The 27,795-nt window shown below is 54.0% G+C and overlaps 12 protein-coding genes across 12 annotated transcripts; 6 read left to right on the forward strand and 6 right to left on the reverse strand.

Annotated features, from left to right (window-relative positions):
• Positions 1-605: 605 nt before the first annotated feature.
• On the forward strand, positions 606-2,060 carry UCRPA7_5140 (putative ww domain-containing protein; the record flags this gene model as incomplete). The annotated part of the gene is made up of 3 exons (XM_007917687.1): positions 606-962; positions 1,026-1,358; positions 1,857-2,060. The coding sequence occupies 3 exons, from the start codon at positions 606-608 to the stop codon at positions 2,058-2,060; spliced, it is 894 nt and encodes a 297-aa protein (XP_007915878.1).
• A 316-nt stretch (positions 2,061-2,376) lies between these two features.
• UCRPA7_5141 (hypothetical protein) lies at positions 2,377-3,157 on the reverse strand (the record flags this gene model as incomplete). The annotated part of the gene is made up of 2 exons (XM_007917688.1): positions 2,377-2,820; positions 2,870-3,157. The coding sequence occupies 2 exons, from the start codon at positions 3,155-3,157 to the stop codon at positions 2,377-2,379; spliced, it is 732 nt and encodes a 243-aa protein (XP_007915879.1).
• Positions 3,158-3,758: 601 nt separating this feature from the next.
• On the forward strand, positions 3,759-6,076 carry UCRPA7_5142 (putative atp-binding cassette sub-family d member 1 protein; the record flags this gene model as incomplete). Its single annotated transcript, XM_007917689.1, has 4 exons — positions 3,759-4,286; positions 4,354-4,569; positions 4,624-5,297; positions 5,350-6,076. The coding sequence occupies 4 exons, from the start codon at positions 3,759-3,761 to the stop codon at positions 6,074-6,076; spliced, it is 2,145 nt and encodes a 714-aa protein (XP_007915880.1).
• A 1,723-nt stretch (positions 6,077-7,799) lies between these two features.
• Positions 7,800-8,327, forward strand: UCRPA7_5143 (hypothetical protein; the record flags this gene model as incomplete). The annotated part of the gene is made up of 1 exon (XM_007917690.1): positions 7,800-8,327. One exon carries the CDS (start codon positions 7,800-7,802, stop codon positions 8,325-8,327), a length of 528 nt encoding a protein of 175 aa, XP_007915881.1.
• Positions 8,328-8,717: 390 nt separating this feature from the next.
• UCRPA7_5144 (putative atp citrate lyase protein) lies at positions 8,718-10,643 on the reverse strand (the record flags this gene model as incomplete). The annotated part of the gene is made up of 2 exons (XM_007917691.1): positions 8,718-9,746; positions 10,203-10,643. The coding sequence occupies 2 exons, from the start codon at positions 10,641-10,643 to the stop codon at positions 8,718-8,720; spliced, it is 1,470 nt and encodes a 489-aa protein (XP_007915882.1).
• A 3,281-nt stretch (positions 10,644-13,924) lies between these two features.
• On the forward strand, positions 13,925-15,990 carry UCRPA7_5145 (putative atp-citrate synthase subunit 1 protein; the record flags this gene model as incomplete). The annotated part of the gene is made up of 2 exons (XM_007917692.1): positions 13,925-14,398; positions 14,458-15,990. The coding sequence occupies 2 exons, from the start codon at positions 13,925-13,927 to the stop codon at positions 15,988-15,990; spliced, it is 2,007 nt and encodes a 668-aa protein (XP_007915883.1).
• Positions 15,991-16,713: 723 nt separating this feature from the next.
• Positions 16,714-16,974, forward strand: UCRPA7_5146 (putative 50s ribosomal protein; the record flags this gene model as incomplete). The annotated part of the gene is made up of 1 exon (XM_007917693.1): positions 16,714-16,974. One exon carries the CDS (start codon positions 16,714-16,716, stop codon positions 16,972-16,974), a length of 261 nt encoding a protein of 86 aa, XP_007915884.1.
• Positions 16,975-17,984: 1,010 nt separating this feature from the next.
• On the reverse strand, positions 17,985-19,717 carry UCRPA7_5147 (putative histone acetylase complex subunit protein; the record flags this gene model as incomplete). The annotated part of the gene is made up of 3 exons (XM_007917694.1): positions 17,985-18,145; positions 18,214-18,329; positions 18,390-19,717. The coding sequence occupies 3 exons, from the start codon at positions 19,715-19,717 to the stop codon at positions 17,985-17,987; spliced, it is 1,605 nt and encodes a 534-aa protein (XP_007915885.1).
• A 1,078-nt stretch (positions 19,718-20,795) lies between these two features.
• Positions 20,796-21,287, reverse strand: UCRPA7_5148 (putative histone acetylase complex subunit protein; the record flags this gene model as incomplete). The annotated part of the gene is made up of 1 exon (XM_007917695.1): positions 20,796-21,287. One exon carries the CDS (start codon positions 21,285-21,287, stop codon positions 20,796-20,798), a length of 492 nt encoding a protein of 163 aa, XP_007915886.1.
• A 1,210-nt stretch (positions 21,288-22,497) lies between these two features.
• UCRPA7_5149 (putative peptidyl-trna hydrolase protein) lies at positions 22,498-23,353 on the reverse strand (the record flags this gene model as incomplete). Its single annotated transcript, XM_007917696.1, has 2 exons — positions 22,498-22,982; positions 23,053-23,353. The coding sequence occupies 2 exons, from the start codon at positions 23,351-23,353 to the stop codon at positions 22,498-22,500; spliced, it is 786 nt and encodes a 261-aa protein (XP_007915887.1).
• Positions 23,354-24,005: 652 nt separating this feature from the next.
• UCRPA7_5150 (hypothetical protein) lies at positions 24,006-25,855 on the forward strand (the record flags this gene model as incomplete). Its single annotated transcript, XM_007917697.1, has 3 exons — positions 24,006-24,008; positions 24,059-25,606; positions 25,670-25,855. 3 exons carry the CDS (start codon positions 24,006-24,008, stop codon positions 25,853-25,855), a joined length of 1,737 nt encoding a protein of 578 aa, XP_007915888.1.
• Positions 25,856-26,447: 592 nt separating this feature from the next.
• Positions 26,448-27,680, reverse strand: UCRPA7_5151 (putative lustrin a-like protein; the record flags this gene model as incomplete). The annotated part of the gene is made up of 1 exon (XM_007917698.1): positions 26,448-27,680. The coding sequence occupies one exon, from the start codon at positions 27,678-27,680 to the stop codon at positions 26,448-26,450; it is 1,233 nt and encodes a 410-aa protein (XP_007915889.1).
• Between the last annotated feature and the right edge of the window lie 115 nt (positions 27,681-27,795).

Consider the following 27,795-nt stretch of genomic DNA (forward strand, 5'->3'; position numbering starts at 1 on the left):
TTTTGCCGTTTGTCTCATGGCCTGCCCGCGACTCAGCAGTCGCGCTGGGGCTGTGCTGAAGCAGCAGCATGTCAGTGTTCAGTGTGTCTAATTTCTACATCGCCGCCATCGAGCGCAGCCAACATCTCGTTTAACTTTACGGTCTAATTAGTAGCTTTGCGTTCTTTGAGTCTTTTCTAATTGAAGATTGCCAGAAGTCGCCTAGTCTTGCCGCTTTCATTGACCCATCACCACTCTAATCGCCCGCCGTTGTTTTGTTAGTGACTGACTCGGGCCAAGCGGGCAAAAAGGTGGCTGAGCTGGGCGACCTCCCTCAGTAACCTTGTCTCTCCAGGTGTTGACTTCTGCTGCGTTAGGTACCTAGGTAGCTGGTTTGGCTTCTCTAGGTAGGTACTAGGTAGTATTAGTTGCGCGCCTGCTTGCGGCCACCACAACCACAACGACCACACTCCCTCACTCTCACTCACTCTATAAATCCTCGTATGTCGTAATTCAACCTCCTCCGCGCATCCTCCCTGAAGGCTCTTGGCCCTTTCCCCCTCTTTCCCAGCGCACAATCGCCATTTTCGCATTCGAACCCCCGAACAGCGACTCTTTCCCAATCAATGGCAGGGCCCGCATCCCCCGGCAGCGAGGGGCCGACCTTTGCCCCGCCGCAGCTGCCTCCTGGCTGGATCGCGCAGTGGGATGGCACCAGCAAGAAGTACTACTACGTCCAGCTCTCGACCGGCGTCTCGCAGTGGGACACGCCCACCGAAGCTGCCCCCGTCGGCGGCACTCCCGGCCAGAACGTCGAGCATCCCTATGGCGTCCCCGGCGGCGGCGCTGGCCAGCCGCAGCTCATCACCCACCCGGACGGCACGCAGACTGTGAAGCATGCTGATGGGACTATGGAGCCCGTTATGCCCGGCGGAGACGGCACCAGAGGAGTCGATGGCCCGAATGGCGAGAGAGGATTCGGGGTATGTCGGACTTACTGCTAGACCGTGGGATTATATGATTGCTGACTTGGTATCTCTGTCTAGACAATGGCGATGAACGCGCTACTGGGAGGGAAACAACATGGAAGCAGCAGCGGACACAGCTCGAGCCCGCTCGGCGGCCTTGCAAGTCAGGTCATGGGAGGACTGTCGGCAGGCGGCCATTCATCTGGTGGCCACTCCAGTTCCAGTGGCGGTGGTCTCGGTGGCAAGCTCGTCGGCCAGCTCGCCTCGAATCTCTTCTCGTCGAGCAATAAGCCCTCACAACCGCAGACCTACCACGGTGGACAGAATGCCCAGCCGCAGCACTCCGGCGGGTTTGCTGGTTCAATGATGGGAGGTGTAGCGCACATGTTTGGAGGGTCATCGCATCCACAAGTTCGTGCATACTCAACGCCGCATGAGCAATTGGGAACTAACGAGTTGTTATAGGGCCAGAACTACGGTTACTCTAATTCAGGACAGTCAGGAGCCTACAGCGGTTCGGCGCCTCCCACATCATACCAACCGCCTTCATCACAGCCGCCGACCGGTACTCCGTCTTATCAGTCTCCGGCCGCAGGTCATCAGGCTCAGGCACAGCATCAGAACCAGAATCAGTATCCCCCGCCGCCAGGGCAGCCGCAACATAACAATTCCTTCCCTCCACCACCGGGACAACCGCAGCACCACAACTCGTTCCCGCCTCCGCCAGGCCAGCAAGGGCAGTCATACGGCCAGCAGCAGCCTCCGAGCCATTCGTATGGCCAGCCACAACATAACCAAGCCTATGGACAGCCGGGATCAGTGCCTCCTCCACCGGTAGGTCCACCTCCCTCCCAGCACGGGCAGAGTCCTGCTCCCCAGCAGGGTTATGCTGAACTTTATGGCTCACAGCCGTCACAGCAGCAGCAGCACAGCTACCAGCAGCCTACTTACGGCGCGCAAGGGGGCTACAATCCCGCCTATGGCGGTGCCCCTGCACACGGCACCCCGTCCAACGGCTCCTCTCCATATCCCTCGCAGCCCTCGTACGCAAACCAGGGCCCGCCTATCCCACACGGGTCGCACCCTTACGGAGGGCAGAACAATCGCTATTGAGAGGTATGGAAGGTGGGCTAGCCACGTAGAAAAGTGCAGGCTTTTGTGACGGAGCGTTGGCTGCAAACGGCATTATATATGGCGCTCCTATTGTAACCGTTCTCTGAGTGTCTTTAAGCTTTTTTCTCGTTCGTTGCATTGGAGAGGGTAGATTGGCTTGGAACGGGACTGATATATGATTGATGATGCCTTTGATGAAATGTATGATGCTGCTTCTTCAGTTTTCGGGAGGAAGGCCGCATGTACTTAGTCGTGCACCTTTTTGCGAAGCTTTCTTTAGCTCCTCCGCTTGGCCAGTTTCTGACACGTGAAGCAATCATTGCTCCTTCTTGGTCTTGTTGTCTGGATCCACTGGATGTGCTACATAGCCCCGGATCCAGGAGACGATCCGCTTTGCGAGGAAGAACGACACGACTGCCACGACCACGATGTAGCCAATTGTGGGAATGAGTGACCTTGGCAGAACGTTGTAGACATACGGATCGAGAATGATGTCTACAAACACGGGAGGAACCTGGCTCATCAACGTCTTGTTGGCCGTGAAGTAGTCCGCTGCGGCCAGGATCTGGAGAAAGAGGACGGACGCATGCCTCTCGCCCTCTTCATCGGCGGCCTGCTCATGGACGCGAGGCTTCTGCTCATCGTCAGAGTCAAGCTCCGGCTGCCGAGACATCGAGTACTCGAACAGCGAGGAGATTAGCTCGGGGTCCTCAAAGACGGCTGGCAGCTCATATGTGTTGATGACGAAAGCTGTTGGTTGCTAGGTTGTATGAGCAGAGTAGTAAACTAGTAATGACGATAAAGCTTACTGTTGCAGCCCAGCAGACGCGGAGCTCGTAGCGTTGGCCCTCGGTGAGATTGTCTAGAAGCAACCATGTTGACTTGCCAGCTTGCTTTGACTCACTTGGGAACTCTGCCTCGATGTGAGTTCTTATAGACCAGTTGCTCGGCGTCAGGATGTCAATGTGTAGATCATCTAGATTAGGTTTCGCTGATGGGATGTTTACGGTTTGCGGACCAAGAAAGATTGCCTTCTCTGTGTTTGCTAGAACTTGCTGGAAGCCAGCAAACAAGAGGGCATAATGCCATAAAGCCATTCTGGAGTGAGTATGGAGAATTTATGACACTTCACTCAGGGTTTGAGGAAGTGACCATCGCCAAACTGATCTAGCAATATGTTGATTGGCATTGGGCAAACGTGGGAGCTGAGCTAGTTAACTAACCCCCCTAAGCCACTTGCAGGCATTGCACTAGCCACATTTCCCCAATCACATGCGTGAAACTTCCCCAACTTTTTCGGCCTGCCGTGGAGAGGCGACCCAGTGACGACAACGCCGAGGGAGGACTTAGAGGCACCCGCGCATGCCAGCTAGCCCATGCAATGCCATGCCAGACCAGTCAATCCCTCGACGATGGATGTAACACACGTGAACGACATACTATGAGCACACCTGTAGTCCACTGCTTGCTGCGACTCTAAACAGCGACATCAGCAAGAAGAGCTATTCAATTGAAACATACAGCTAGTCCAACGATCACCAAGAATCAAGAGCCGATCCCGAGCCCCAACCCTTCGATGGTTCGGACCTCGAGATAGCTGTCGCATTCCTTCCTCGAATGCCTGGCAGAGCGACGACCTCCACGATCGCTCGTCATTACCAGTAACTCCCCGATCCACGATCTACGACCACGATCATCATGGCCGGCCAGTCCAAGGTCTCGCCGCCCATACGGGCCCGCACCGTGAAGAGCATCATTGCCCACCTAACGCAGCTCTACCTCCAGAACCGCACGCGCATCTCCCGTGCCGTCTACCTAACCCTCTTTGTAGCCCTCATCAACCGCGTGCGGCACGCCATTGCCGAGCAGAAGGCCGCCTCGCAGAGGGAGGCGGCCAAGCGCGCCGAGCGAACGGGTACCATATCCGCCGCTGGGGCAGGTGACACGGATGCCACGAAGAAGAAGAGGGTCGAGCTCAACCGCGAGTTCTTCCGCTCGCTGCTGCGGCTGCTGCGCATCGTGGTGCCCGGCTGGCGCAGCAAAGAGACTCGTCTACTTATCAGCCACAGCTTCTTTTTGGTTGTTAGGACGCTCATCAGTCTCAAGGTCGCGGCGATGGACGGTGCAATTGTGAAGAGCCTCGTGAAGGGCAACGGCAAGGAGTTCCTGATGCGCATCGTGTGGTGGATGTTGATTGCTGTGCCGGCCACCTTCACAAACTCCATGGTGAGTCTTCCTCTATCTTGTGGTCATCAAGCCCAGAAACCCTGAAATGACTAACCGGTGTTTGCAGCTGTCATGGCATCAAGCCGAGTTGTCACTGAAGTACCGCACGCGATTGACGCAACATATCCACGACAAATACCTTTCACAGTTGACGTTCTATGGCATCTCTGCGCTTGACGACAGGATAAAGAATCCCGACCAGCTGATTGCTGTTGATGTTGCGAAGTTCTCTAACAGTCTGGCGGAACTATATAGTAACCTGGCGAAGCCCATATTAGACATGGTCGGTTTTTGTTTTCTGTAATAATGAAGTCAGCCTGCTAACAACCGTAATCAGACAATATATACATGGTCGCTCTCCAAGAGTGTGGGCGGGGAAGGTGTAGTCTTTATGTCACTGCTCGTGCAGCTTTCCGCAAATGTCATGCGGGCGCTTACGCCCCCATTCGGGAAATACGTTGCGGACGAAGCGCGCCTGGAAGGCGAGTTCCGTTTCCAACACTCCAGATTAATAGACCACAGCGAAGAGGTGGCGCTGTACTCGGGCCATGAAGTCGAGAAAGACACGCTCGACAAGGGGTACTTCACCTTGATCAAGCATGTCAACTATATCCTCCGACGGCGCTTCTACCATGGATTCATGGAAGACTTTGTTATCAAATATTTCTGGGGAGCGCTAGGACTGCTGTTGTGCAGTGTCCCCGTGTTCTTCAAGATCCCTGGCCAGGTAGCCTTGAACATGGGAGACAGGACCGAGACATTTGTGACAAATCGTCGCATGTTGCTATCCGCTTCCGACGCATTTGGCAGAGTCATGTTCTCATACAGAGAAATTATGGAGCTTGCTGGCTACACATCGCGAGTTGCTACCCTGTTGGAAGTCATGGATGACATTCAAGCGGGCCAGTTCGAGAAGAGGCTGGTGTCTAGCGCTGGCACTGAGGATAACGCAGCTGTGCTTAAGGGGAGAGGTAAGGTCATTGAGAGCAAGGACATTGAGTTCATTGATGTGTAAGTTCCTATATCTCCTCTGTTGATGAGCACGTATCTGACCAAGTCACAGCCCCATCATCTCGCCCAACGGCGATGTTCTCGTCAAGGCCCTCTCATTCTCCCTCAAGCAAGGCGACCATCTGCTGGTTGTTGGACCCAATGGGTGCGGCAAGTCCTCACTCTTCCGCATTCTTGGTGGTCTCTGGCCTGTATATGGTGGCACTGTTTATAAGCCGCCCTTCACCGATATCTTCTACATCCCGCAGCGGCCATACCTGTCGCGCGGCTCCCTGCGGCAGCAGATCACCTACCCCGACGGCCTACGCACTATGCGTGCCAAGGGTGTCACCGACGCTGATCTGATGGAGATTCTGCGCCTTCTCAACCTTGAGAACCTGGTCGAGCTGTACGACGAGGGGTGGGACGCCGAGGCTGAGTGGCGTGATGTTCTATCCGGCGGTCTCCAGCAGCGCGTAGCAATGGCGCGTCTATTCTACCATAAGCCGCGCTATGCAATTCTCGACGAGTGCACGAGCTCCGTGACGCTCGACACGGAGAAAGTCATGTATGATAACGCGAAGGCAATGGGCATCACGCTCATGACGGTCAGCCACCGTCGGAGTTTGTGGAAATACCACAGCCGTATCCTACAATTTGACGGGCAGGGCAACTATGTCTTCACAAAGCTTGATGCTGACAGGCGGCTGAAGCTCGAGGACGAGAAGGAGGACCTTGAAGTCTTATTAAGACAGGTGCCAGAGCTTGAGAGGAGAGTACAGGAGTTGACTGCATCGTAGACTTGCTTGCATGTCTGGCGCCAGCAAAGTTGTATATTATGGGATTAAGAGCATATCACAGATAGGCGGGATGGAGTTCAGCATCTTCTAGGCATAATGCCATATATATATTTTTGTTCATATTCATCAAGACTTCGGACTCACACCTTGTGGGCGCCTCTGCTTCAGGAATCTGATGTCTATCAACTGCCAGGCACCCGAAACTCAACCTGAGTCGGAGCCTGAGTCCCGCACCGCTTGAGCAAATAATATCTTTGACGCAATGAAGAAAGCAATGCTCACCAACTCTCTGTCACCCTAGCTGCTAATGTATTGGCAGATGACCAATACAGTAGAGGATATTATCACCTCTCAGGTTGATGACAAAAAAAAAAATCGCTAGACGACACTTGCTGTCATCACCAAGAATGGCAAGACGGCCTTTGAAACTCGTCAATGCATTGACGGAGAGGTTTTACGGGTTGATGTCAGCTCGGCACGGCCTTTGCCAGAAGGGCGGCAGCTTTACTACCGAGTATTTATTTCCTCCCGGCGCCTGGTCTGGGCATCGTGTAGCTGACAAGTCTGATCTTAGTTTCGAGCAGTCTCAGCAGTACCGTGACGAGGAGATCAAGAAGCACGTCGCTGAATACTGATCTAAGGTCAACAACGCCATTTACACCATTATTACACTGAGACCCAGCTGGGATGACAAATATGACCGGCTACACGCCTTCGTCAGCAATATATCTAGGATAATGAGGTAGAGTGTTTACTACACTGAGTATCCCATAGTGGTCATGAAGAAGTATCTGATAGATAACAGCTGTTTATTATTTTTTGGGAGAGGTTTGTCAATATCTAATAGGTAAGTGTTAAGCTATACAGTACGATTGTACTCAGCAACGCTCTCCGTCGACGCTTGTATTCGCCTGCTTGGAGGGCTACGCTCTGGTAAGAGTGACTGCCGGGCACACTTGTGGTAGATGGCGTGCTGGAGGCCCACGCTGTCGGCGCGTGGTGTGTTCTTTAGGATACCAGACTCTTCATCTGATCAGATTCATATTTCTCACTTTTACAGTATATAACAACGTACTATGCCCAGGTGAGTCTTTCTTCACTTCCATCGACATACCGCAGCTGATGGTCTATAAGAACAACAATGCTCTCTCTCTATATATAAGTCCTTCTATTTTCCCTTGAGTATGTCAACGGGCATGATAGCCATGAACTTTGTTTCCCCTGAACCAAATTAAACATCTTCTTGGACAAGAGCTCATCAGCTCATAAACCGAAGTTGAAACGGCAAAGAGTCGCTGGGTGTGAGCTGTGCGATCATCTTTGCTTTCAAATTGCTAGCACAATGGCACACGAGGGCAGGGCTGTGATGTCCGATTGTGGTGTTCACGATCAACACCGCGAAGCAGACACCTCGAGATTTCTAGAACTCGCCTACGAATTACGGGCTCTGATATGGGACTATGCTCTGCCCCCTGGAACAATTTCTATAACCTGGGACCAGGAGAAGATGTGTCTCAGCCTACAACGCCTGAGAAGTGCAGAATCGATGAACATCCAACTCACCTGCACCGAGGCTCGCACCGCATGGCTCTATCGTCACAGGGAAGTCCGTCTCACACAACCAGAAGAGACTGAACTCTACTCAAGCTCGTCAGAGACGGTTCGAATGGATATAGCCCGCGACTTGCTCTACTTCGGCCAGGGCCAACGCGCAATACAGTCCATGGGGGCGTCTACCAGCGCTCTCCTTTCGAACATGCTCGTCACCAATGTCCAGAATGGCCATCACCACCAACACAGCCGCGGCCACCACATCAATGCTGCTGCTCGCTGCCTTCTCCTGCAGCAAGCTCAGCAAGTCGCAGTCTCCCTATCCTCCGACACGACGCTCCTCGACCTCTGCAACGCGCTGGCGCGCCTGCCAAACCTGCACACCGTCATCGTCATCCTCCCACTGGCATACGGCCACGAGGACACGGACAGCGCCCTGGCGGACAGCGTGCTGCTGAACATGCTGGCGCACCTCGCGCGCGCCGACCACGAGCGCAGCGAGGACTTTGCGTCGGTCGTCGCGGACATGGTGGCCGCCGAGCCAGACAGCCGCGTGTCTGCGGCGGCGAAGCGCTACTTCGGGGAGCGCCCCCGGCCGCAGATCAAGTATGTGAAGCAGATGGCGGGCCGTAGGGAGAGTGCGGATACGATTGTCACGCTTAAGGAGTGGAGAGAGCGCTGTGTCCAACAGCTCTACTGAGCGGATTAGAGCGACCGTTGCCTTTCGGAGGTGCTAGGATGAAGCTGTTGAGCGTTTGACTCAGTAACCGCCCTTTCTATGAGAAGACAACACAAGACTGGAAAGTTCATACTTTGGATAGCATAGGTTAATAGATTGTGCGTGAACAAGATTTTGGCATGTTTTTGGAACACAAGACACCAATATATCCCAACGTACATTGCGCCTCACGAAGAGCCAATAGCAGTAGTTGGACTTTTAACGACGGTCAGATTACAGAGCTCTATCTATGCCCTTCACACTCCGTCACTCTTATGAACGTACAATTGTAAATATGACAGACAACTGTGCTAGGTATTCATCCATCGTACTCTTTCAATCCTTCTCTATTCGCCTTTGAACGGCTATTATCTAACCCCTGAACTCCTCCGCCTTGCTCTCCTCCCACTTTCCGGGGACAAGTGCAAGAGGTACGATACCTGAGACGTGCATCTCAGGCCCGAAGATCTTGGCGTTCAGGCCAAGTTCTACAGTCGCCGCCTTCAAGTTCTTGAGACCCTCCTGGTAGTTGGGGCCGGCGCGACGGACCCAGATCTGCACATTGTGCTCATTGAGAGCCTTTGAGAACTCCTTCAGGGCCTTAATGACACCCTTGAAGGTAGAAGCGACGTTTGTGAAGTTGGCAATACCACCACCAATGAACAGGACCTTGCCCTTGGGGGACATGGGCGCGCGGAGCATCAGGTCCAGAACAGTTCGGGCGTAGTAGTAGGTTTGTGACTCGGTGGGAGCACCAGAGTACTCACCATAGTTAGCCAGCTCATCGGCAAAGCCAGCCGAGGCAATGGCATCAGCATAGACAACGGAAGCACCACCTCCAGCGACGAGAGTCCAGATGCGACCATTGGGGTTCAGGACAGTCAGCTTAAGGGAAGCACCGGTCTTGGCGTCCAGCTCAGCGATGTACGCCTCCTCCTTAGTGAGCTCACGTCCGAAAGGAGCCGGGAACTCCAGCGGCGGGCCAGCATCAATGTTCACCTGGCCATTTGAGCTGGGTGCAACATTGGTGAGACCAAGAGCAGCAGGTGAGCGAGCAATAGCCCACTTCACACCACACTCAAAGTCGGCAGTCTGGTCAAGTTTTGCTGCCAGGTCTAGGAAGTGCACTGAAGCAGAGGTAGCATCCTCATTGGGAATAACCACGAGAGGGTTAATCTCGAGGTATGTGAACTGGCAGTCAACGTAGACGGCGTACAGGCGGGTGATGAAATCCACGAGGACATTGTGAATACCCTTGGGAACCTTGCTGAGGAGAGAAGCTGCGATCTGGTCGTTTGAAGGATATTGAGAGAGATCGACGGGGATCAGAAGCTTCTCAGCCTTTTCATCGACATCGCCGACATCGACACCACCCTCGTGCGTGAACAAGATCCAGTCGCCCTATGTCAAGCAAATGCATATTAGTCACTGGTAGAACGCGGCGAACTGCGTGGGATATTCATCATGACAGGGGTGAAGGGTAAATGGTAGTGGATGCAGTGTGAGCCTCTTGCGTGGGTTGCAGCGGCTCACAGCAGTGCAGAAGGGATTTGTGCTAAACATCCGTTCGTCCGTAGGGTCCCAGCTAAACCCATAGAGGAGGTTGTTAGGGAAAACGGTATCCACCACCGCACATCAAGGCAATTCCACAACTCTCATAAAGAGACCAGGAGCCCAACCAAAACATGATTTCTGTGTTCTTGAACTGTTTTGTTATGCCAAAGCCCATTTGATCACTCAATCTCATGGCTTTCTGACCGGCAACTCCCATCTTGTGTGGGGCTATCTCTCTAACCCATGCTTGGCATTGCAGATGTGAAGTAACTCATAAATCGCAAAAAAACGCTCATCACTTACATCTCGGACGGAGTTAATGTTGATGTAGTACTCGGTGTTTGCGGGGTGAGGAACGAAGGGCTCGACGAGGAACTGGCTCAGGAGACCCTCTGTGTGCTCAACCTTCTGGACCTTGCGAGCACGCTCGGCAACCCAGGCCTTGGCCTCGGGCCATGTCTTGTTCAGAGCGAGGAGACCGCTCTTGCCTCGCCTCTTGATGAGCTGATCGGGCTTTGCAACGAACTTGGCACCGGGCTGGAGCAGCCACGGGTAGGTGACCTCGGCCTGGTCGAGGATATCCGCCGGGTTGGCATCCTCTGGGAAGTAGAGAGATGCTAGTCTGGGAGGCGGGTTGTGCTTGGTCGGCTTGGGAAGAGGCGAGGGCTTGATGGTGGGAGCGCGAGTGAGGTGGTAGTTGAGGATGGCCTTGCCGTCGGCCTCGAAGATGGATTTGGCAGACATGGTGGTGAAGAGGTATGTGGTGAATTGTTTTTCCTGAAGTCTATTTCTGTTTTCGAGACAAACTATGGGAAAAAAGTCAGCAAGTGCTTGAACAATCCAGCATCGGCATTGGCAATCAAAGCAATTGAGCGCTTTGTGGAGCGGTGATGAAGCAGGTATGCTGGGGCCGCTCTCATGCGTCGCATTGCCCACCGCCCAACTGGAGATGCGAGCGCAGGAGCAAGCTGCTGCAAGGGACGGACGAACCTACGAATGTGGCAGATACTTGACCAGACAGAGAGACAGACAGTCTTGGTTTCGTTACTACGGCAAAAGTTTGTCTTGAGGACAGTAAAAGCAAGATCGCGAGAGTCTGGATAGAAAAAGGCGGGAGAGGGAACTGGGCGACTCGGTGTTTGGCTTTCTCACAAAAAAATCGAGGATGGCAGCAACGCAACAAGCTCCACGAATTCAGTCAAGGGTGCACGGTGCGAATTTGGGAAGGAAGGGAAGGGGGGTGCGCTTGGGGGAGCAGGCACGCACCTCCCAGCTAGGGAAGGAAGCCACCACCCTCACCCACTGCTGGCACATCATTGGGGCTGCAGGGAGCCATCTAGCGGTAGTGCAGGGGGGTACAAGGTACCTCTGGCCGCCGAAATCCAGCACCAAAAAAAAAAACCTTTGGGGACGACTGGGCATTCGGCATAGCACCGGCGGTCTAAGTGGACAAAGGTACCGGTACTTGCACCTCGTCGTCCAGGCCAACTAGCCCAGCAACCCTTCAACAAAGTTGGGATTTTCAGTCAAACCGAACAGAGGCTACGCAGTTTTACGGTGTGCGCCATCTCGAGTGAGGTGTTGGTCACTGCCATCAGAGAATCACGAGCTGGCTACTTTGTTGGTGCTGGGGGAAGGCAAGATGCAGTCAGACTGCTGTTGCTATTGACGATTGCGATACGATGGGATGGGATGGATGCGATGGGATACAGCATCTCTCACTGCGGATGGGACTTGAACGGGATGAATCGCTAAGTTGGGGGAATCCATCTACTGCGTATGCATCCATCCCACTCCGACTCCCGTTGCCGCTTCCACATCCAATTGCTACCGTCACCGTCAGCCGAAATCCCAAAGGGCAGTCCAGAGATCAAACGAAATCCTCTTATCCAGGTCAGCTCGCTGCAGGCAGCTCAGCTCTTCGGTGCTGTTACCATCAGCAGCCCTCTTGCCCAACCTGACAGACGCAGCATGCTGCTGTCTTGTCATGTCCTTCGGTCCTCGGGGTCCGAAATGATGACTTCGGGGGCTTGCCAGCCAATATTTCATTATCTATGTCATGTTTGCTTTTCGCGCTTTGGACGAGGGTCCGGCTTAGTGTCCCCGTTGCGACTCCGGTGCACGGAGGCAGCTTTGGGGATGCTCCGGTACCTGGAAGAGGCAGGCCAGTTCTCCAAAACGCGATTGCATTTGAACAGAATACTAGCGGTAGGCTTTGCGCCGACCTCATGACGGAATGGCGGAAAGCGTATCCTCCTTGCGCCAATTTGCAGCCCGACAGTGTCGGGGCCATCGTCGAGTCTCGATCGGGTGTTGATTCAATTGAGTGATTGATTGATTGCTTGCGTGCGTGCGTGCGCACACTCCTACAGTACCGTACCGGGATGCGTCATTGCTGGGCGTCCCGAAATACCTAATGGGATCCATCAATGTGTGACACAGCGCCCACCACCCGCTGCAGGCTCATCTATTGCAGTGAGTTATGGGGGGAGGGCGAGTGAGACTGGCCGTATCTCATTATCCCGCATTCCTCATTCCATTTGTTCCACCGTTATCTGCCATCGTTTTTGCCTACTGTATCTGTATCTATCTTTATCTGCATCACGGATAGATCTCTTGATTAGTATTCATATTGGGGTTGCGTTGCACTTTCCAGATCCTCTGGCCCCGGGGAAGGGGAAGGGACTCGTAAGGCAAGACGGCTGTAGGTTGGCGGCGCCTGATTGAACGAGTTACTTGCAGACGGGCATCCATCGCTGTCGCTGTCGTGTGAGCCCTCTCTCCATCTTGTCTTGTCTTGTCTATTTTTGCAACAAGAAACGCCGCTGGGGCAGTGAGGCAGAGTTACGGGGTGCTAGGCCACCAGACCAGCTAGCTGTCGTACCTGAAAAGAGAGTGGGCGGGCCTAAGACTTCCTAGCACCTCCTAGCGGGGGACTGCTTTCCAGGCTGTGCGTACCGGTACTTGTCGTCACTCCGGTGCATCCCAAGCTCAAAGGCGGGGACCAGGGGTCTTTCTCTCAATCCAATCTCACCACAATCGCTGGGCTTTTCGATCAGCAGGAGCTGCATCGCTCAACGGGGTTCAACAAACGCCAACGAAGTTCCCCAACTTTTTTTCTTGGTCGAAATTGGCCATCGATGCTAACCAGGTAGTACTTTCCACCATCCCTACAGCAATACTCGCTATTGGGTAGTGCGAGTACTCGAAAGTCCGGTCATCAAACGGAGTGTCATAAGAAAAAAAACAAAAATAACAGGAAGGAGCTGGAAGGCGCTTGGCACTCGAGGATTGAAGCGAAGACACCCGGCCCCAATCCAACTCGCCCACCACCGACACCGACCGCCAGAACGAACCCCCTACTACAGGGCACCCACACCCACACCCACACCCATACACCGCACCACTGCAGCACAGTACCGTACAGTGCACTTTCCCGCCCGCTTCCTGCATTAGGTTTGCTGGGGGCCTGAGCTGCTTCCCACCTCGTTTTTCGTCACTCCTGAGCAACGCAACGCAGACCAAAAAAAATCACCACCATCCCTTCTTCGATTCCACCTCTCGCACTCCGAACGACCTCATTCAACCTCTTTCCCAAATTCTTCATTTCCACTCAGGTTAGTGATCTGGAACGCATTGATTGCCTTGGAGGTGTCTCGGGCTGCATTTGCATACAAAGAAAAGAAAGGTACGTTCGCTCGTCGGGGGCTCTGTAGCTCTTTCCGCCGAGCTGCACGCGCTGCAACTCGAAAGCTCCGAGGACACGCAGTCGACCAAAGCCCACCAGCTCCGATGAATCCCGAAGAAAAAAGCCTACCAAAAAAGCACTTACACCTGTGATTTTGACGCATTTGCAACTCTATGCTTGCATCTCGTGGGAGCTTCAAGTGGATGGCTGCACCTTCAGCTTGAGATAGGCTGGAGCTAAAAACTGTTGAACGTAGCGTTACAGAGGGCTAACAATTGACCAGACACTTCACCTGAGCGTCCTGTTCGCCATTTTATAATCACATACGGTTGCGACAATGACTGCGACATCTGCCAACCCTCCCGCCGCCACCAATGGTGTGAACGGCACCCAGGGCGGCCTGTCCGCCAACGACAACATCCGCCGCTTTGCTGCTCCTAGCAGACCGCTGAGCCCTCTCCCAGCTCATGCCCTCTTCAACAACAAGACCAGATGCTTCGTCTACGGCATGCAGCCCCGTGCTGTGCAGGGCATGCTTGACTTCGACTTCATCTGCAAGCGTACGACCCCCTCCGTCGCCGGCATCATCTACACCTTCGGTGGTCAGTTCGTCAGCAAGATGTACTGGGGAACCAGCGAGACTCTGCTGCCAGTCTACCAGGAGGTGTCCAAGGCTGTCGCCAAGCACCCCGACGTCGATGTCGTCGTCAACTTTGCTTCTTCCCGAAGTGTCTACAGCTCCACCATGGAGCTGATGGAGAATCCTCAGATCAAGACGATTGCCATCATCGCTGAGGGTGTTCCAGAACGAGTACGTGTCTATATAAACACAGCTTCATATTTGCGAAGGAAAACTAACAAGTATTCTAGCGTGCCCGAGAGATCGCCCATGTTGCTCAGAAGAAGGGTGTGACCATCATCGGACCCGCTACCGTTGGTGGCATCAAGCCCGGCTGCTTTAAGATCGGTAACACTGGTGGTATGATGGACAACATCGTTGCCTCTAAGCTGTACCGAAAGGGCTCCGTCGGATACGTCTCCAAGTCCGGCGGTATGTCTAACGAGTTGAACAACATCGTTTCGCAAACAACCGATGGCGTGTATGAGGGTGTTGCCATTGGTGGTGACAGATATCCAGGAACCACTTTCATTGACCACATGCTGAGATACCAGGCGGATCCTGAGTGCAAGATCCTCCTGCTCCTCGGTGAGGTTGGTGGTGTAGAGGAATACAAGGTCATTGATGCTGTTAAGCAAGGCATCATTACCAAGCCCATTGTCGCATGGGCTATCGGTACTTGCGCAAGCATGTTCAAGACCGAGGTTCAGTTCGGCCACGCTGGCGCCTTTGCCAACTCTCAGCTTGAGACTGCGGCGATGAAGAACAAGATGATGAGGGAAGCTGGCTTCTATGTTCCTACCACATTCGAGGACATGCCTGCCCTCCTGAAGCAGGTCTACGAGAAGCTCGTTAAGGAGGGCACTATCAAGCCGCAGCCTGAGCCTATGGTGCCCAAGATCCCCATTGACTACTCATGGGCGCAAGAGCTGGGTCTTATCCGAAAGCCTGCTGCCTTCATATCCACAATCTCCGATGACCGTGGTCAGGAGCTGCTGTACGCTGGAATGCCCATCTCCGACGTCTTCAGGGAGGAGATTGGCATTGGTGGTGTCATGTCTCTTCTGTGGTTCCGTCGCCGTCTGCCCGACTATGCCTCTAAGTTCTTGGAGATGGTTCTCATGCTTACTGCCGACCACGGTCCGGCCGTGTCAGGTGCCATGAACACCATCATCACCACCCGTGCTGGCAAGGACCTCATCAGCGCATTGGTCAGTGGTCTCCTGACCATTGGTTCTCGTTTCGGTGGTGCTCTTGATGGTGCCGCCGAGGAGTTCACCAAGGCCTTTGACAAGGGTCTAAGCCCGCGTGAGTTCGTCGACAGCATGCGCAAGGCGAACAAGTTGATCCCGGGTATTGGTCACCGTGTCAAGTCAAGGAACAACCCCGATCTGCGTGTCGAGCTCGTGAAGGAGTTTGTCAAGGCCAAGTTCCCTAGCCACAAGATGCTTGACTACGCCCTGGCAGTTGAGACCGTCACCACGTCCAAGAAGGACAACCTCATCCTCAACGTCGACGGCTGCGTGGCTGTCTGCTTCGTTGACCTGCTCCGCAACTGCGGTGCCTTCAGTGCCGAGGAGGCCGAGGACTACCTCGCCATGGGTGTTCTGAATGGTCTGTTCGTCCTGGGTCGTAGCATTGGTCTGATTGCCCATTACCTCGACCAGAAGAGATTGCGCACTGGTCTGTACCGTCATCCTTGGGATGATATCACCTATCTGCTGCCCTCGCTGCAGCAGGTTGGCCCACCGGGCGGTGAGGGCCGTGTTGAGGTGCAGATGTGAGGAGTCTAGGAGAGAAATAATAGAAGAAGGGAGTTCCTGGTGGAATATTGTACTCAGAATCTGTCCGTTAGAGCAAGGACCTATGGTTGCATCCCCGTTTACACGTAGTCGGTGGAGGAATGTCGGGACTGTAAGAGCAATGATTCAAGTGTAGCCGACTTAATACATTGACTTTCTGATCGTTAACTGTGTTGACTATCGTACTTCCAGAACCACTTGTCACATGCGATTAGTTGCGGCTGTATGGGCGAGTGGTGATCAATTTGATTTGGTGGGGTGTGCCGATGCGCGGGAACGCTAAGGTGAGGTGAGTCCACCGAGACTATGTGTTCACCGACAGCTTCCAAAAAATTGTCGAACCTTAGACTATCAGCGTACAAGACTGCAACTTCAATTGTCCTTCGCGAAACACCACCGCCCCAATTGCCAGACAACTGCGCTGTAAAGGTAACTAAACTATTCTGCTTAAATATAGCCCCCGAATTAAGTCCTAGAAGAGATGCCTCCCGAAGGCTGCTTCCGCCATTCAAAACACCTTCAGTCCATTCTCCTGCTAACCGACCACAATCGCATAGACCCAGCCCAGTACAGCGTAACACCGACGACATTAGAGAGAGCCCTCGACGGGCATTCCTCCCAGCGCCTGATCGTGTTCTCATCTCCCGAGAACGCCCTGCCGCGCGGCGGCGAACTCCTATAACCCCCCATATACGCGCATACACGATGTCCTTCTTCCGCATCACGCTGCACCGCTCGGCCATCGGCCTGCCGACGCGCACGCGCAGCGTGCTCCAGGCGCTGGGGCTGCGGCGGCGGTGCCAGACCGTCTTCCACCCGGTGTCGCCGCAGTTCGCGGGCATGATCTTCAAGGTCAAGGAGCTGGTGCGCGTCGAGGAGGTCGAGCACGCGCTGACCAAGACGGAGATGCAGGACGAGAGGCGGCCCGAGCCCGGCTTCTACCTGGAGAAGGCGGTGCCGAGGTGAATCTGTCTGCGCCTTTGGGGGTCAGAGGAAGAAGATGTGAGCTCAATCGGAGGGGTTTGAGGACCCTCTGTCGAGGGGCAGTCACCGAGATGATGCGGTCGGCCGAGCGAGGAGGATCGATGATACGTGGTTGCGCTAGGCTTCTGATTGAGAAACGCCGAGGAGGATCCAAGCCGTTGCTGATGATCAACATAGGCATCTGTAAGATGAACTAGGGAGAACGATCTGTATATATCTGTATCATACACATTACAAAACAAAGCATACCATCCTACTACACTTGATTATATCTCGAGGCCGGAAGACGTAGATGTTGGCAAGTCATCAATACCACGAAGAATTCACCCAAACCAAATGCACATGAATGTCAACAATATCCTTGATTCGTTTGTCTACGCACGATGCCTCGAAAGAGCCAATGACGGCGGCCAATCCCTTCCTGGCAATCCTGATGCCACTACCGCTGCAAAAGAACCATAGCCACGCCTTTTCCATGAAGCCATCAGACGTGAAAGAACAAGAGCCATGAAACGGCTCCCTGAAAACTGCCGTAACCACATGTACACCGCAAAGAGTGCCAGAGACTGAGAATACAACCACGAGAGATGTGGTCATAGGAAGTCTGTCACAGCGGCAAGGAGACTGAAAAATGGAAAGAGAAATGAGCAAAGTTGATGTCCGGGGTGATTGACGATGTTGTGTGCTTTATGAATGTTTCTCTCCTGCTGATTATTGGCCGTTGTCCTTCTACTCAGAACAGCGGACAGATGTATGATATTAAGGGGTTCAGCCGAAGTGACAGCGGCGAACACTATGCTGCCAATTCATCTCGTCAAGGTGGGGCAATTCGTGAAATCCTCAAGCTCGCTGATCAGTGGACGGATGTGCAAATGTCCTTATTGCGAGTTGACCACTTGGGATCAGCCAATGGTGCGTGAATTTCGGGTGAATACAGTTCGCTGAGGCTGCGAGTTGGGAGAATCAACAGCCTCGCCAGCCTCGCGTGCCGCCTAGACACCTCGGGCTTTGTCGATGTACTCCTGCGGCGGGATCTCGTACTCGCTTACAAAGTACTTGGTAGCATGCTTGCCAAGCCAGTTGGTGAGCTTGACAATCTCCTCTCGCAGGCGGTTGACAGACTGCTGGTCCATGTTGGTCTGACCAACTAGCTCTGGAAGTGAGACTAGAATCTCGTCAGCATGCCCATGGACGGAAGACTGGTATTCATGAGATACTCACCGAGCAAACGGCAGAGATGCTCAGCTCCGTAGGTGGAACACGGGCCCTCCTTCTTGCTGTCATCCGTACTTGTCTCCCATCCTCCACGGATCTCAGAGTACTGGGGACGCTCAAAGCTGCAATGTACGTTAGCGAAACTTGTAAGGATTGATAAAGCATTGTGCTATGAGACTGACCGGTAGAGGAGGATGCGGCCGAGACTCTTGTCAAAATACTCTCGGAGGCCAGCAATTGTCTCCTCCAAGATGTCCATGGCAGCTGTGCCTTCACCACGATGCGGCTTCTCGTATGCGAGATACTCCTCAAGGATTTCGTTCACTGGATGAGGATGAGGGAGCGGCACCAGCTGGTTATTCTTGGTGACGTTCTCCCAATCGTCCACGAGGAGTGCCTTCAGGTGGTCGGGCATCACAAGCTTAATGGACGGCCGGCTGTGAAAGCCATCTTCCTGTGAGAGTTCAACATCGTCAGCAATCAACTTATGCCATCCTGCAAGCGAGGGTCGCGACGGCACAAAGAACACGGCGGGCGCCGGGCGGTACAAGTCTGGTTTGAGACCGGGAAATCCGGGGGGGCCCTGGGCAGCGGCTGGGTCTCTCTTCTTGGGCAAAATTGGTGTCCAAAGGGGGGTTACAGGCTCCCGATTCTGTTGCGCTTGGCGTGCCAACCACGAGTCTCCTTGAGATTTGGGATCCCGAAGCTCAGGGAGTTTGTTGTCGAGGAGCTTTTCCTCCAGGATCTCAGCGATGCTTTCTTGTTTTGCCTTGACTTCGGACTTGCTGATGGCTTTAGCCTTGCTCACACGGGCCTTTGATTCAGCCTTTGGCTTTGTAGTTGTCTTGGGCTTAGGCTTGGGCTTAGAGTTCGCTGGCGGAGCTTGTACTTTTTGCTCAGGCTGTGATTTCTCGTTTGCGGGCTGTCCCGCCTCTGGCACAAATACCATCTCGGGCTCGACCGTAGAAGCACCATCTTTTCCATGTGCTGGCTCTGGTAAAGCCTCGGGCCCAGACATAGCCTCCGACTCAGGGGTAGGTAGAGGTGCCGCTGACAGCTCCTTGGCGCATACGGGTTGATCTATCGGCTCATCTGCTTCTGGTTCTGGACGGAGCAGTCTCTTGCTCCGTCTTTCTGGTTCCGCGGGTGGATCAACGGCTTTCCTCTTTCTGCTCGGTGCTGGCTCTGCAGACTGTTGCTCTGCACGTCGTTCATCAAGCGGTATGCCCGCGACTGGAAGACACATGTCGTAAGGGAAACGCCTCCAGTAACGCTCCATTGCGTAGGTCAATGTGCCATTTCTCCTGGCTCGCTCGATTGCTGGATTCACCTCGATGGGTTTGCAGCCTTCATCAGGTCTCCAGAATCTGATACCGTCCTGTGCCGGATACATGCACTCATTCTTGGAATTGAGATACTTGAAGTTTTTCTTCGGCAGGTTCATGAAACCCTTCTTGTCCTCGCCAAGCGCCCAGCGAGCCTCACGCTGTTCGAAGGTCTCAGGAGCCATGTTGACCTGATGATGCGAGAGTGCTTGTGATTGACTCCAGAGGTGAGATCCGAATAAGGAGGAGACAATTCCGAGTTCAGATGGCAAGACGTGGACAGTACTTGCCCAATTATGCGAAGGGAGAGATGAGAATGATCCCGAAAATGAGATCGTAGGAAATGCAGGATTTGGGGGAGATGGTTGCGTAAGTCCGTCTTGGAAGGATGAGATTCCGTACTGAGGGCGTCCCAAATTTTGTGAAGGCGGAAAGGTCTTTCCCCGTTGAAGGAAAGGAGGAGGTTAGGGTTAGAAGCTGGTCGATGATGATGAAGTTTGACCACAATTTGCTTGAACAGGATAAATCGTTCAGGAGTTTGCACTGATGACACAGCTCGAAATTTTACGCGCCAAGGAAGATGAGTTTTGTGTAGTCCAGTATATGCCGGAATCGATGGATGAGATATGAGTTGCTTCCTTAAGGACAAAAAAGGTGATGTCGAAGGGGTAAAAAGTGACGCGTTGGTCGAAAAGGTTGGCGATGTGAGCCTCTCGTTGCTAAGTTGAGAAAATCTGATCTCAATTTCCTTCGGGGACGCAATTGCCGGAAGGGATATGACAGACAAGGTATGGGGAGCCGAAAGGATTGCTGGGAGAGATGATGGAAGTGGGAAGGATAGCAGCTTTATTTTTGGCGAAGACCTCACGGTTGGGCACAGGGGCACAACTTTGAGGTTTGAGACGTGATTTCCCACAAAATAAAATAGGGGCAAATCTGCAAGTCTGGGATCTCTGGAGCTGGTGATCTCAAACAAACGGAAGATGACTTCTCTGTTGAGAACTAGCCCTTTGCAGAGCTAGTGAATGGAAGAAGCTTGCGTACGTCGTGAGATGACGGTAATTATCTTCTGCTTTGCTGTGACAGCAAAAAAAAGATTGTTCCAAAGATGCCAGGAAAGTGTGCGCAAGGGGATAGGCGAACGAAAGCAGGGTTGGCCCGGATCGAGGAGAATATATTAAGTTTGTCCTGGATAAGTTGCCTTGTGCAGAAGGTGGTTTACTCCAGTTGCCTGTAGTGGGTTGCCCAGATATTGAAGCCCGGTTATTGTGCCCAGACAATAGGTTGTACGCCCGCACAATAGGTTTTCACAAAGACAATAGGAAAGGGGTTGGGAGGGGTGCCAACACTCACCTGCTCCAAGTCAAAGTCCCGCTGACGCCTAGGACCACGCCCAGTAGTCGTAGTTGCCCCCGTTCTCTCCTCGCTACCTCTAGCAGAACTGAAGTCTGAGCCATTCGCCTTGGGTCCTTTCTTGACTGGCTTTGAGCCCTTCTGCATATGCACCTTCATCTGTGCATGCAACTGGCTGGCCAACTCCTTATTCTCATCGGTGAACTTCCTCACTCGATCCTGAGGCACCCAGTCGTCCCAGGTATTCTTCCAACCCTTATAGTGGATCTTGTACTGCCATCCCTCACCAGCCTCGCCCTGCTGAATGTCCAGAATCTTGGCCTCATAAAGCATCTCGTGATGGAAGCACAGAACACGCTCATCCTTGGAGAACGGCGGCTGCGCTTGACCCTTGGGAGCCATCTTCTTGTGGCTGGTGATGACCAAAGTGAGACGATTCTGAGATCCTCCTAGAAACTGCTACCAAGTGGCTCAATAAGTAAACTAAGTGGGCTGGTAATAGGTTCACAGATGTTGATTGTGAGATCAAGGTGAGGTTGAGAGTGAACAAGGAGTTGTGGTGAAGGAAGTCACGTGGGGAAGGAAAGCGTGTTTAAAGGGCACCGTTGAAAACGCGTCGAGAGCTCTCTAAGGTTGAGGCGTGACGCGACGGATAATTAACGGGCCTATTTTATGGTCACCCCCAACACGTTGCTCGTGATATTGAGTAGGGGCGACAGAACCGTCTTAGGAGTGAATAAAATACTCTGTAATACTTATTTGATTTCTTTGCGAAAACTAGTCAAACATGGCGCCTACCGAATCGACAATTCTAGAGAATTATCTCCTCATCCCAGCTCAGCTACCGGCTATCATCTCACTCAAGGAATTCACTGAGTTTTTTCCCCGCTCACAGCAGTCATCGCCACACATACGTACATTGTATCGTGACCTCCAGACGCAGAGAAACTCCGTAGTAGATTCTGTTTCTTCCAGCATCGAAGATGAGAGCAGAAACGGGAAACGCCTCCGGCGAGAGGTGGTCAAAGCGAGAAGGGAGGCAGAGTCCCATGAAGTTGATGATGAGATAGAGATAGAACGCGCAGTACGTTTTCTTGTGATACATGCATGCTCAGCGGTTTGCTAATGAAATGTCAGTTGTATGGCACGGCTGCCGGAATCCAAGATCCCAAGCACAGTCTCATCTCCATTGTCAAAGAGTTGGAGAGTGCTGCGAGCGATCTTGAAGCAAGGCTCCAGAATCTTGAAGCCGAGGAGGCTGAATTGCTCAACACTGTGAAGCAGACAGTTGGCAGCATGAGCGACCTCCGCTACGGCCGCCTTGCGAATGGGCAGCTCCGAGAGCAAGTCTTGGAGGGGCTCGAGAATGTACAAGCAACATGTGAACGAACATTATGATTTGCTCTCCATCAACCAATTCCTATTGAGGACTATTAAATCATGTACACTAAAGCCATTGGATTCATAACCCATCATCCGAGGCAAGCAACACCTATGCCAGACCAATAAGCATAGCTAACAACCCGCCAGAACCTCCGCCCAATATTCAACCACCATCATCCTAGATTATCCATTGAAGTCTACACTAACATCTCCCAGTTGTGCCTTGTCTTTATCTAGCAGCGGCAGCGGCAGGGGGAGCACCAGGTCGGCGCTGGTCCGGGTTGGCCATGCGGCGAGACATCATGGTGCGGCTGATGAAGGAGACACCCAACATCATCATCCAGCTAGGGACAGCGTTGAAGCCCCACAGGAGATATGCAATGGGGACAGCCAGGCCGTTCTTGGCCAGAGGGCCGTCAAGGGGGTGGAAGTAGCCCTCGTGCTTCTTGAAGGAAGACTTGTCCTCGGCGGCGTACAGGTCCAAGAGAGTCTTGGTGTCGGTGGTGGTCAGGTTAAGGCGCTTCAGGTAGATGTCAGTCTCGGCCGGAGGCGGGAGCACCTCAAAGACCCAGAGAGTGCCAGCTCCAGCGGACCAAGCGTTGCAGAGGATGGGCTGATCATCGCAGTTGACATATCCAACGTGGGGAGCGTTGGGGAGAGTAGCGAACTTGGTGGCAGTCTCATTGAAGGCAGCCTCCACCTTCAGGCAGTGCCCTGTTGTTCCATCGCGTTAGCAAATATGAATTATTATTTTGATGCTGAGCAGTAGAATGGAAAAGCCTACCGAAGCAAGTCTTGTTGCGGCCAGTGATCAACACCCACCACTCCTCCGGCTTCGTCGCATCGGGCTTGACCGGTGCATAGATGGTCTCCTTCCAGTTGTCCAGAGTCAAGATGTCCATCTTCTTTGCGCCAGCCTTGGTCTCTGCAGCCTCAGCGTGATCATGTCTGCTGGGGTTGGGGATGTAGGAGCCAAAGTTGCCCAGGAAGTTCTGGAACTGGGCCTTGTACTGGTCGAAGGGGCTATCTTGAGCGGTCGCAAACAGCGGCAGGGCCAGGAGGACAGAGGATGTCGAGAAACGCATCTTGAGACCGGTGCGACGTGAGATTGGATGGGGTGAAGGGGTAGTAGTAACGCAAAGAAAAAGTCGTCAATAGGCCAGCAAGGAGCTTTGACGAAAACAGGCAATCAGAATCCGGGGACCAAATGATGTAAGTACCTAAGGTCGGCGTGAGGGGGTCCGATAAGATAGCGCGGCGGATCTGGATCAAGCCACAGCTACTGTACAATCACGAAGATGAAACGTAAATGGTGTAATTCAAAGAGGGACAGTTGACAGCTTGGACCGGTGATGGCTCAAGCTACCGTTTGGATGAGGAGAGAAGAGAGAATTGCAAGATTGGATGCGCATCACACTATTTGCGAGTCCACAACGTTAGTTTTATTATTATCATACATTAACGAGATGGTTCTTTCGCAATCCTTGCGGACACCTCAGGTTGACCGGGCAAGCGGTGCAGGTAATCTCTCTTGGGCCTAGCCTCTTGGAAATTTCGGGCCGCCCAGGGTCTTGCGATTCTACTTACCATCCCCTCGAAAGCCACACTTCAAGTGCCACAATTATATCTCTGGGGTCTTAGATGTGGCTAGTGACGTCCCCTCGATACCCTCCCACATCTAACATCCAGGACTATCACCAACACAATTCCGCAAAATTGGTGGAAAGACCCTGCATCATGGTAAGCCGTGTCTCTTTCAATGCTAGTTTACACTTTCTAACTTTTAGCAGGCGCCTGAAGCCCCAAAGCAGAAGAGAAAACGCGGTCGGCCAGCAGGCGCGTCTACTGCAGACGAAGACGCGTCGGGTCGCGAAACTCAGAAGACATACGGGGTCGCTACGGAGACTCATCGCGCAGACCACGAAGAGCAAGACGATGAAGAAGCGCCGCGGCCGAGAAAGCGCGGAAGGCCTAGCAAGGGCCCCGATACTACAGAAACAACTGCGGCTCCATCTGAGAAAGCCCCACGCAGAAGAAAGGGTCGGGCGTCCAATGCGAGCCAGGAGGAAGAAGTAGATCATGAGAACGAAGAGGCACAACAACAGCCTGCGAAACACACCCGCAAGCGTGGTCGGCCACTGAAAGAGAGCGTGGGAACCGGCAATAAGATGCGAAAGAGAGTAGTTCGGCCGGGGGAGGACGAAGAGGCCGAAGTCGAGGATGAGACGCCCAGCTCGGGCCTCAGACGAAGCAATCGGGAGCGGCGATCTTGGAATGCCGAGGAGATATTCAGTGCGAAGATCCCAAGCAAGGACTTGGCCATCGACAGTGCTCCAGAACCATCAAAGCCTAGGAGGCGGGTACGAGTCTCGAAGGAAGGCCTCGATGAAGAGAACAGACCAGAACCTACTGAAACTCGCGCTGAGAAACCCAAGCGGAAACGTGGCCGACCTTCTCTCGGGGAGGAGAACGCGAACGTCAAAAAAGGGGCCAAGCGTCGTGGACGGCTGTCAGTCGCCGAGTCTCAAGAAGTAGCGCAGGAGGAACCCTCCCAGCCTCGACGTCGTGGTCGAACGAGGACATCGGACGCCTCTCAGCAAGAGGCCGAACCTTCGGAAAGTCAAGAACCTGCTCGACGAAAACCCCGCCGCTCCAGTGGAGGAGAAGCGCCATCCAGCAAGCCAAGGGCAAGAAAGTCTCGTCCAAGCGAGCCTGAGCCAGCCGTCGAAGAGGAAGAAGAGCCCCCGTACCGACACTTGAAGTCGCAAACACGCCAGGTATCACGAAAGACCATCGAAGCCAAGTGGGCACCCCTGAACCCTCCCGCCATCGCCGCCATCACCTCTCTTCTGTCCGACGCACAACGGCCAGTCCTGCTCCGCTTACAAGACACCCGAAACAGGCGCGAGCACGCCTCAGCCGCGCTGTCCGTAATCACCCGCCGCCTCCGCTCCAAGCTCGTCAAGGGCATGCCGTTTCCCCCGCCGACGGCCACGACGACATCGGCGAACCGCACCGCGGTAGAGGACGACTTCGACTTCGAGCGCACGGTGGACGGCATCCAGGCGTTGGAGAATGCGCTCAACCCGCTCCTCCATAGCGTCGCTCTGCTGGAGAGCGAGAAGGCGAAGGAACAGGCCGCCCTGGAGAAGGACTATGCGGCTCTGAACACCCTGGTGGCCAATGCCCGCGCCGAGGCGAGGGGCTGGCGAGAGAGGAGGAAGCGGGAGCACCCCTTGGCGCCGGCGGCGAAGAAGGTTGGGGAAGCAGACGCGGCCGATGAGCAGCCGCTGGAACTCGTGAAGTCTCAGGGCGCAGGGAGCGGCAGTGTGTTCCAGGTGAGCTCGAGAAACTATCTATGATTTCGCGATGGGAGAATGGCCAGCTAATGATCTCAATAGGATCTACAGAACGAGGAGTTGATCTCCATCTCGAAGCAGATCGGCAGCCATATGGACAGCATGAAGGGCAACCTCCAGCAGATCGACGGGGTTATACCGGCGATTACGAAGAGCAAGGCCGCTTTGCAGAGGATTCTGCATCAGAACCTGGATGCTCAGCAGTACGAGCAGGTATTACTGGGTTGATATGACACCCGATGTGTATATTGGGCATGATGATAATGGCTGTATGAATAACGCGATTGAGATGACCCAATTTATGACCAGAACATATATTATCAGATGAGTACAAAATTCTTCAACATGGCAGATGCATGTCTACGGTGACCCTTCTCGGTAGACACCAGTCTCATCAAAACATATCAATCTACACAAAGCAGGGCCAACAGTCACGTTCAAAGGCGTATCACAATGGCACAGAGAGTTAGATTCCCCAAAAAACCACACCACTTGAATTTTGTCTGTACAAGAACAGAATGAAGGCCAGCCAGCCCAGTCGAGGGCGCGGCGCTTATCTCCAAAGACACAGTCCCGTTTAACATTTCCCCACCGTTTATTCCCAAGGAAAAAGCAGAAATGGACCAAAGCAAGCCCAGTAGGCAGATCCAGCTGGTCTTTGATCCCTTTTCTTTCCCTTTCTATAATGCGTTGCGCTCCGCCACCGGCAGGCGCCATCATCGTCCTTCCCATGCAACCCGATCGTCCCATCATCCCTGGAACGAACCTAAAACATACACTACGCTAAGCGGAGAGAGAGAGAGGGAGAGAGGGCAAACGCTTAGTGGTACAGCATCTTGCTCCGGCGGAACTTGAGGCCGTTGGTCGCGGCCGCGGCCCCGGTGCCCGTGCCCGTGGCCGAGGCGGTGGAGTTGGACAGGGCGAAGCTCGGGGTGACGGTCTCGGTGACGATCACGTCCGGCGGGCACTCGCTCTCCGTCTCCAGGGCGGCGGCCTCGGTGGTCGTGGCGGCGGCAGCCTCCTCGGCGGTGGTGGTGTCGGGCTTGGCGGCGTTGTTGTTGGCGATGGTCTCGGCGGCAGAGCCGGCGGTGACGGTCATGGTCACATAGAGAGTCTGAGCCGGGAGAGTGACGGTGACGGGGGCATCAGCAGCCGGGCAGGAGCAGGCGCCGGTGTCGACGTCAGAGCTGCCGGATGAGCCAGAGTCGGAGCCGGAGCCAGCTTGGGCCTGGGCGGTCTCAGTGCTGCTGCCCTTCTTAACAGTGACAGTACGAGTGCCAGTCGTGTACATGGTAGTCGTGGTGGTGGCGTCCAGAGTGGTGTCCTCGGAGCCGGATCCAGAGCCTGAGCCTGAGCCAGAGTTGTCGCCAACAGCCGAGTTTCCGCTGGTCACCTGAGCAGCAGCGGCAGTGCTGGTGTGGATGTTCGTCTTGGTCACGTAGTGAGTGGACTTGACCTTCTTGGTGATGGTGGTGGTGACAACACGGTCGCCGTTTCCGCCGCCGAGGGTCATCGTGACAGCATTGGCAGTAGTGAGGGTCTCGATGCTCTCAGACACGACAACCTCAGTGACCTCAGGCGGGCACTCGGACTCACTTGAGACGGCCTCGGCTGCTGAGGTGGTGTCGGGGGCGGCAGTGACGGTGGCGCTCTCGGCAGCAGAACGAGTGACGCCCGGGAGAGCGCCGGACTCGTGGGCAGACAGCACGGAGGTGGAGATGGAAGAAGCCTCGGTGACGGGGCAGACAGTGGTGGTCAGATCAATGACATCGGTGACGACCACGGTCGACAGAGCAGAGGCGGGAAGGGTGGACAGGTCGGCACTGTTGGCCGGGCAGTCGGTGACGGTAGCAGCGCACGAGATGACAGTGTGGACTGAGGTGGTCACCACGGTCAGGGTGGTGAGGCCGGCCCCCTCAGAGGCGGCAGCGGACTGTGCTGTGACAGAGCTGGTGGAGTTCTGGCGCTTGTACACGAAGTGAGGGTGGCGAGGGTGAGAGTAGGCGGTCGTCAGGGCAGCGAAGAGGCCCAGGGTGACAGTGACGAACTTCATATTGAATGAGTTTTGGAGTTGATATATCGGATCTTGTGTGATTTGTTAGGTTGTTCGGATATCTCGATGATCCCGAGTCTATGAATTTGTCTTATGACACTCGTGAAAGGCTCAA

The sequence above is a fragment of the Phaeoacremonium minimum genome (assembly GCF_000392275.1).
Source record: "Phaeoacremonium minimum UCRPA7 unplaced genomic scaffold PA7_03_scaffold_393, whole genome shotgun sequence".
Taxonomy (NCBI): domain Eukaryota; kingdom Fungi; phylum Ascomycota; class Sordariomycetes; order Togniniales; family Togniniaceae; genus Phaeoacremonium; species Phaeoacremonium minimum.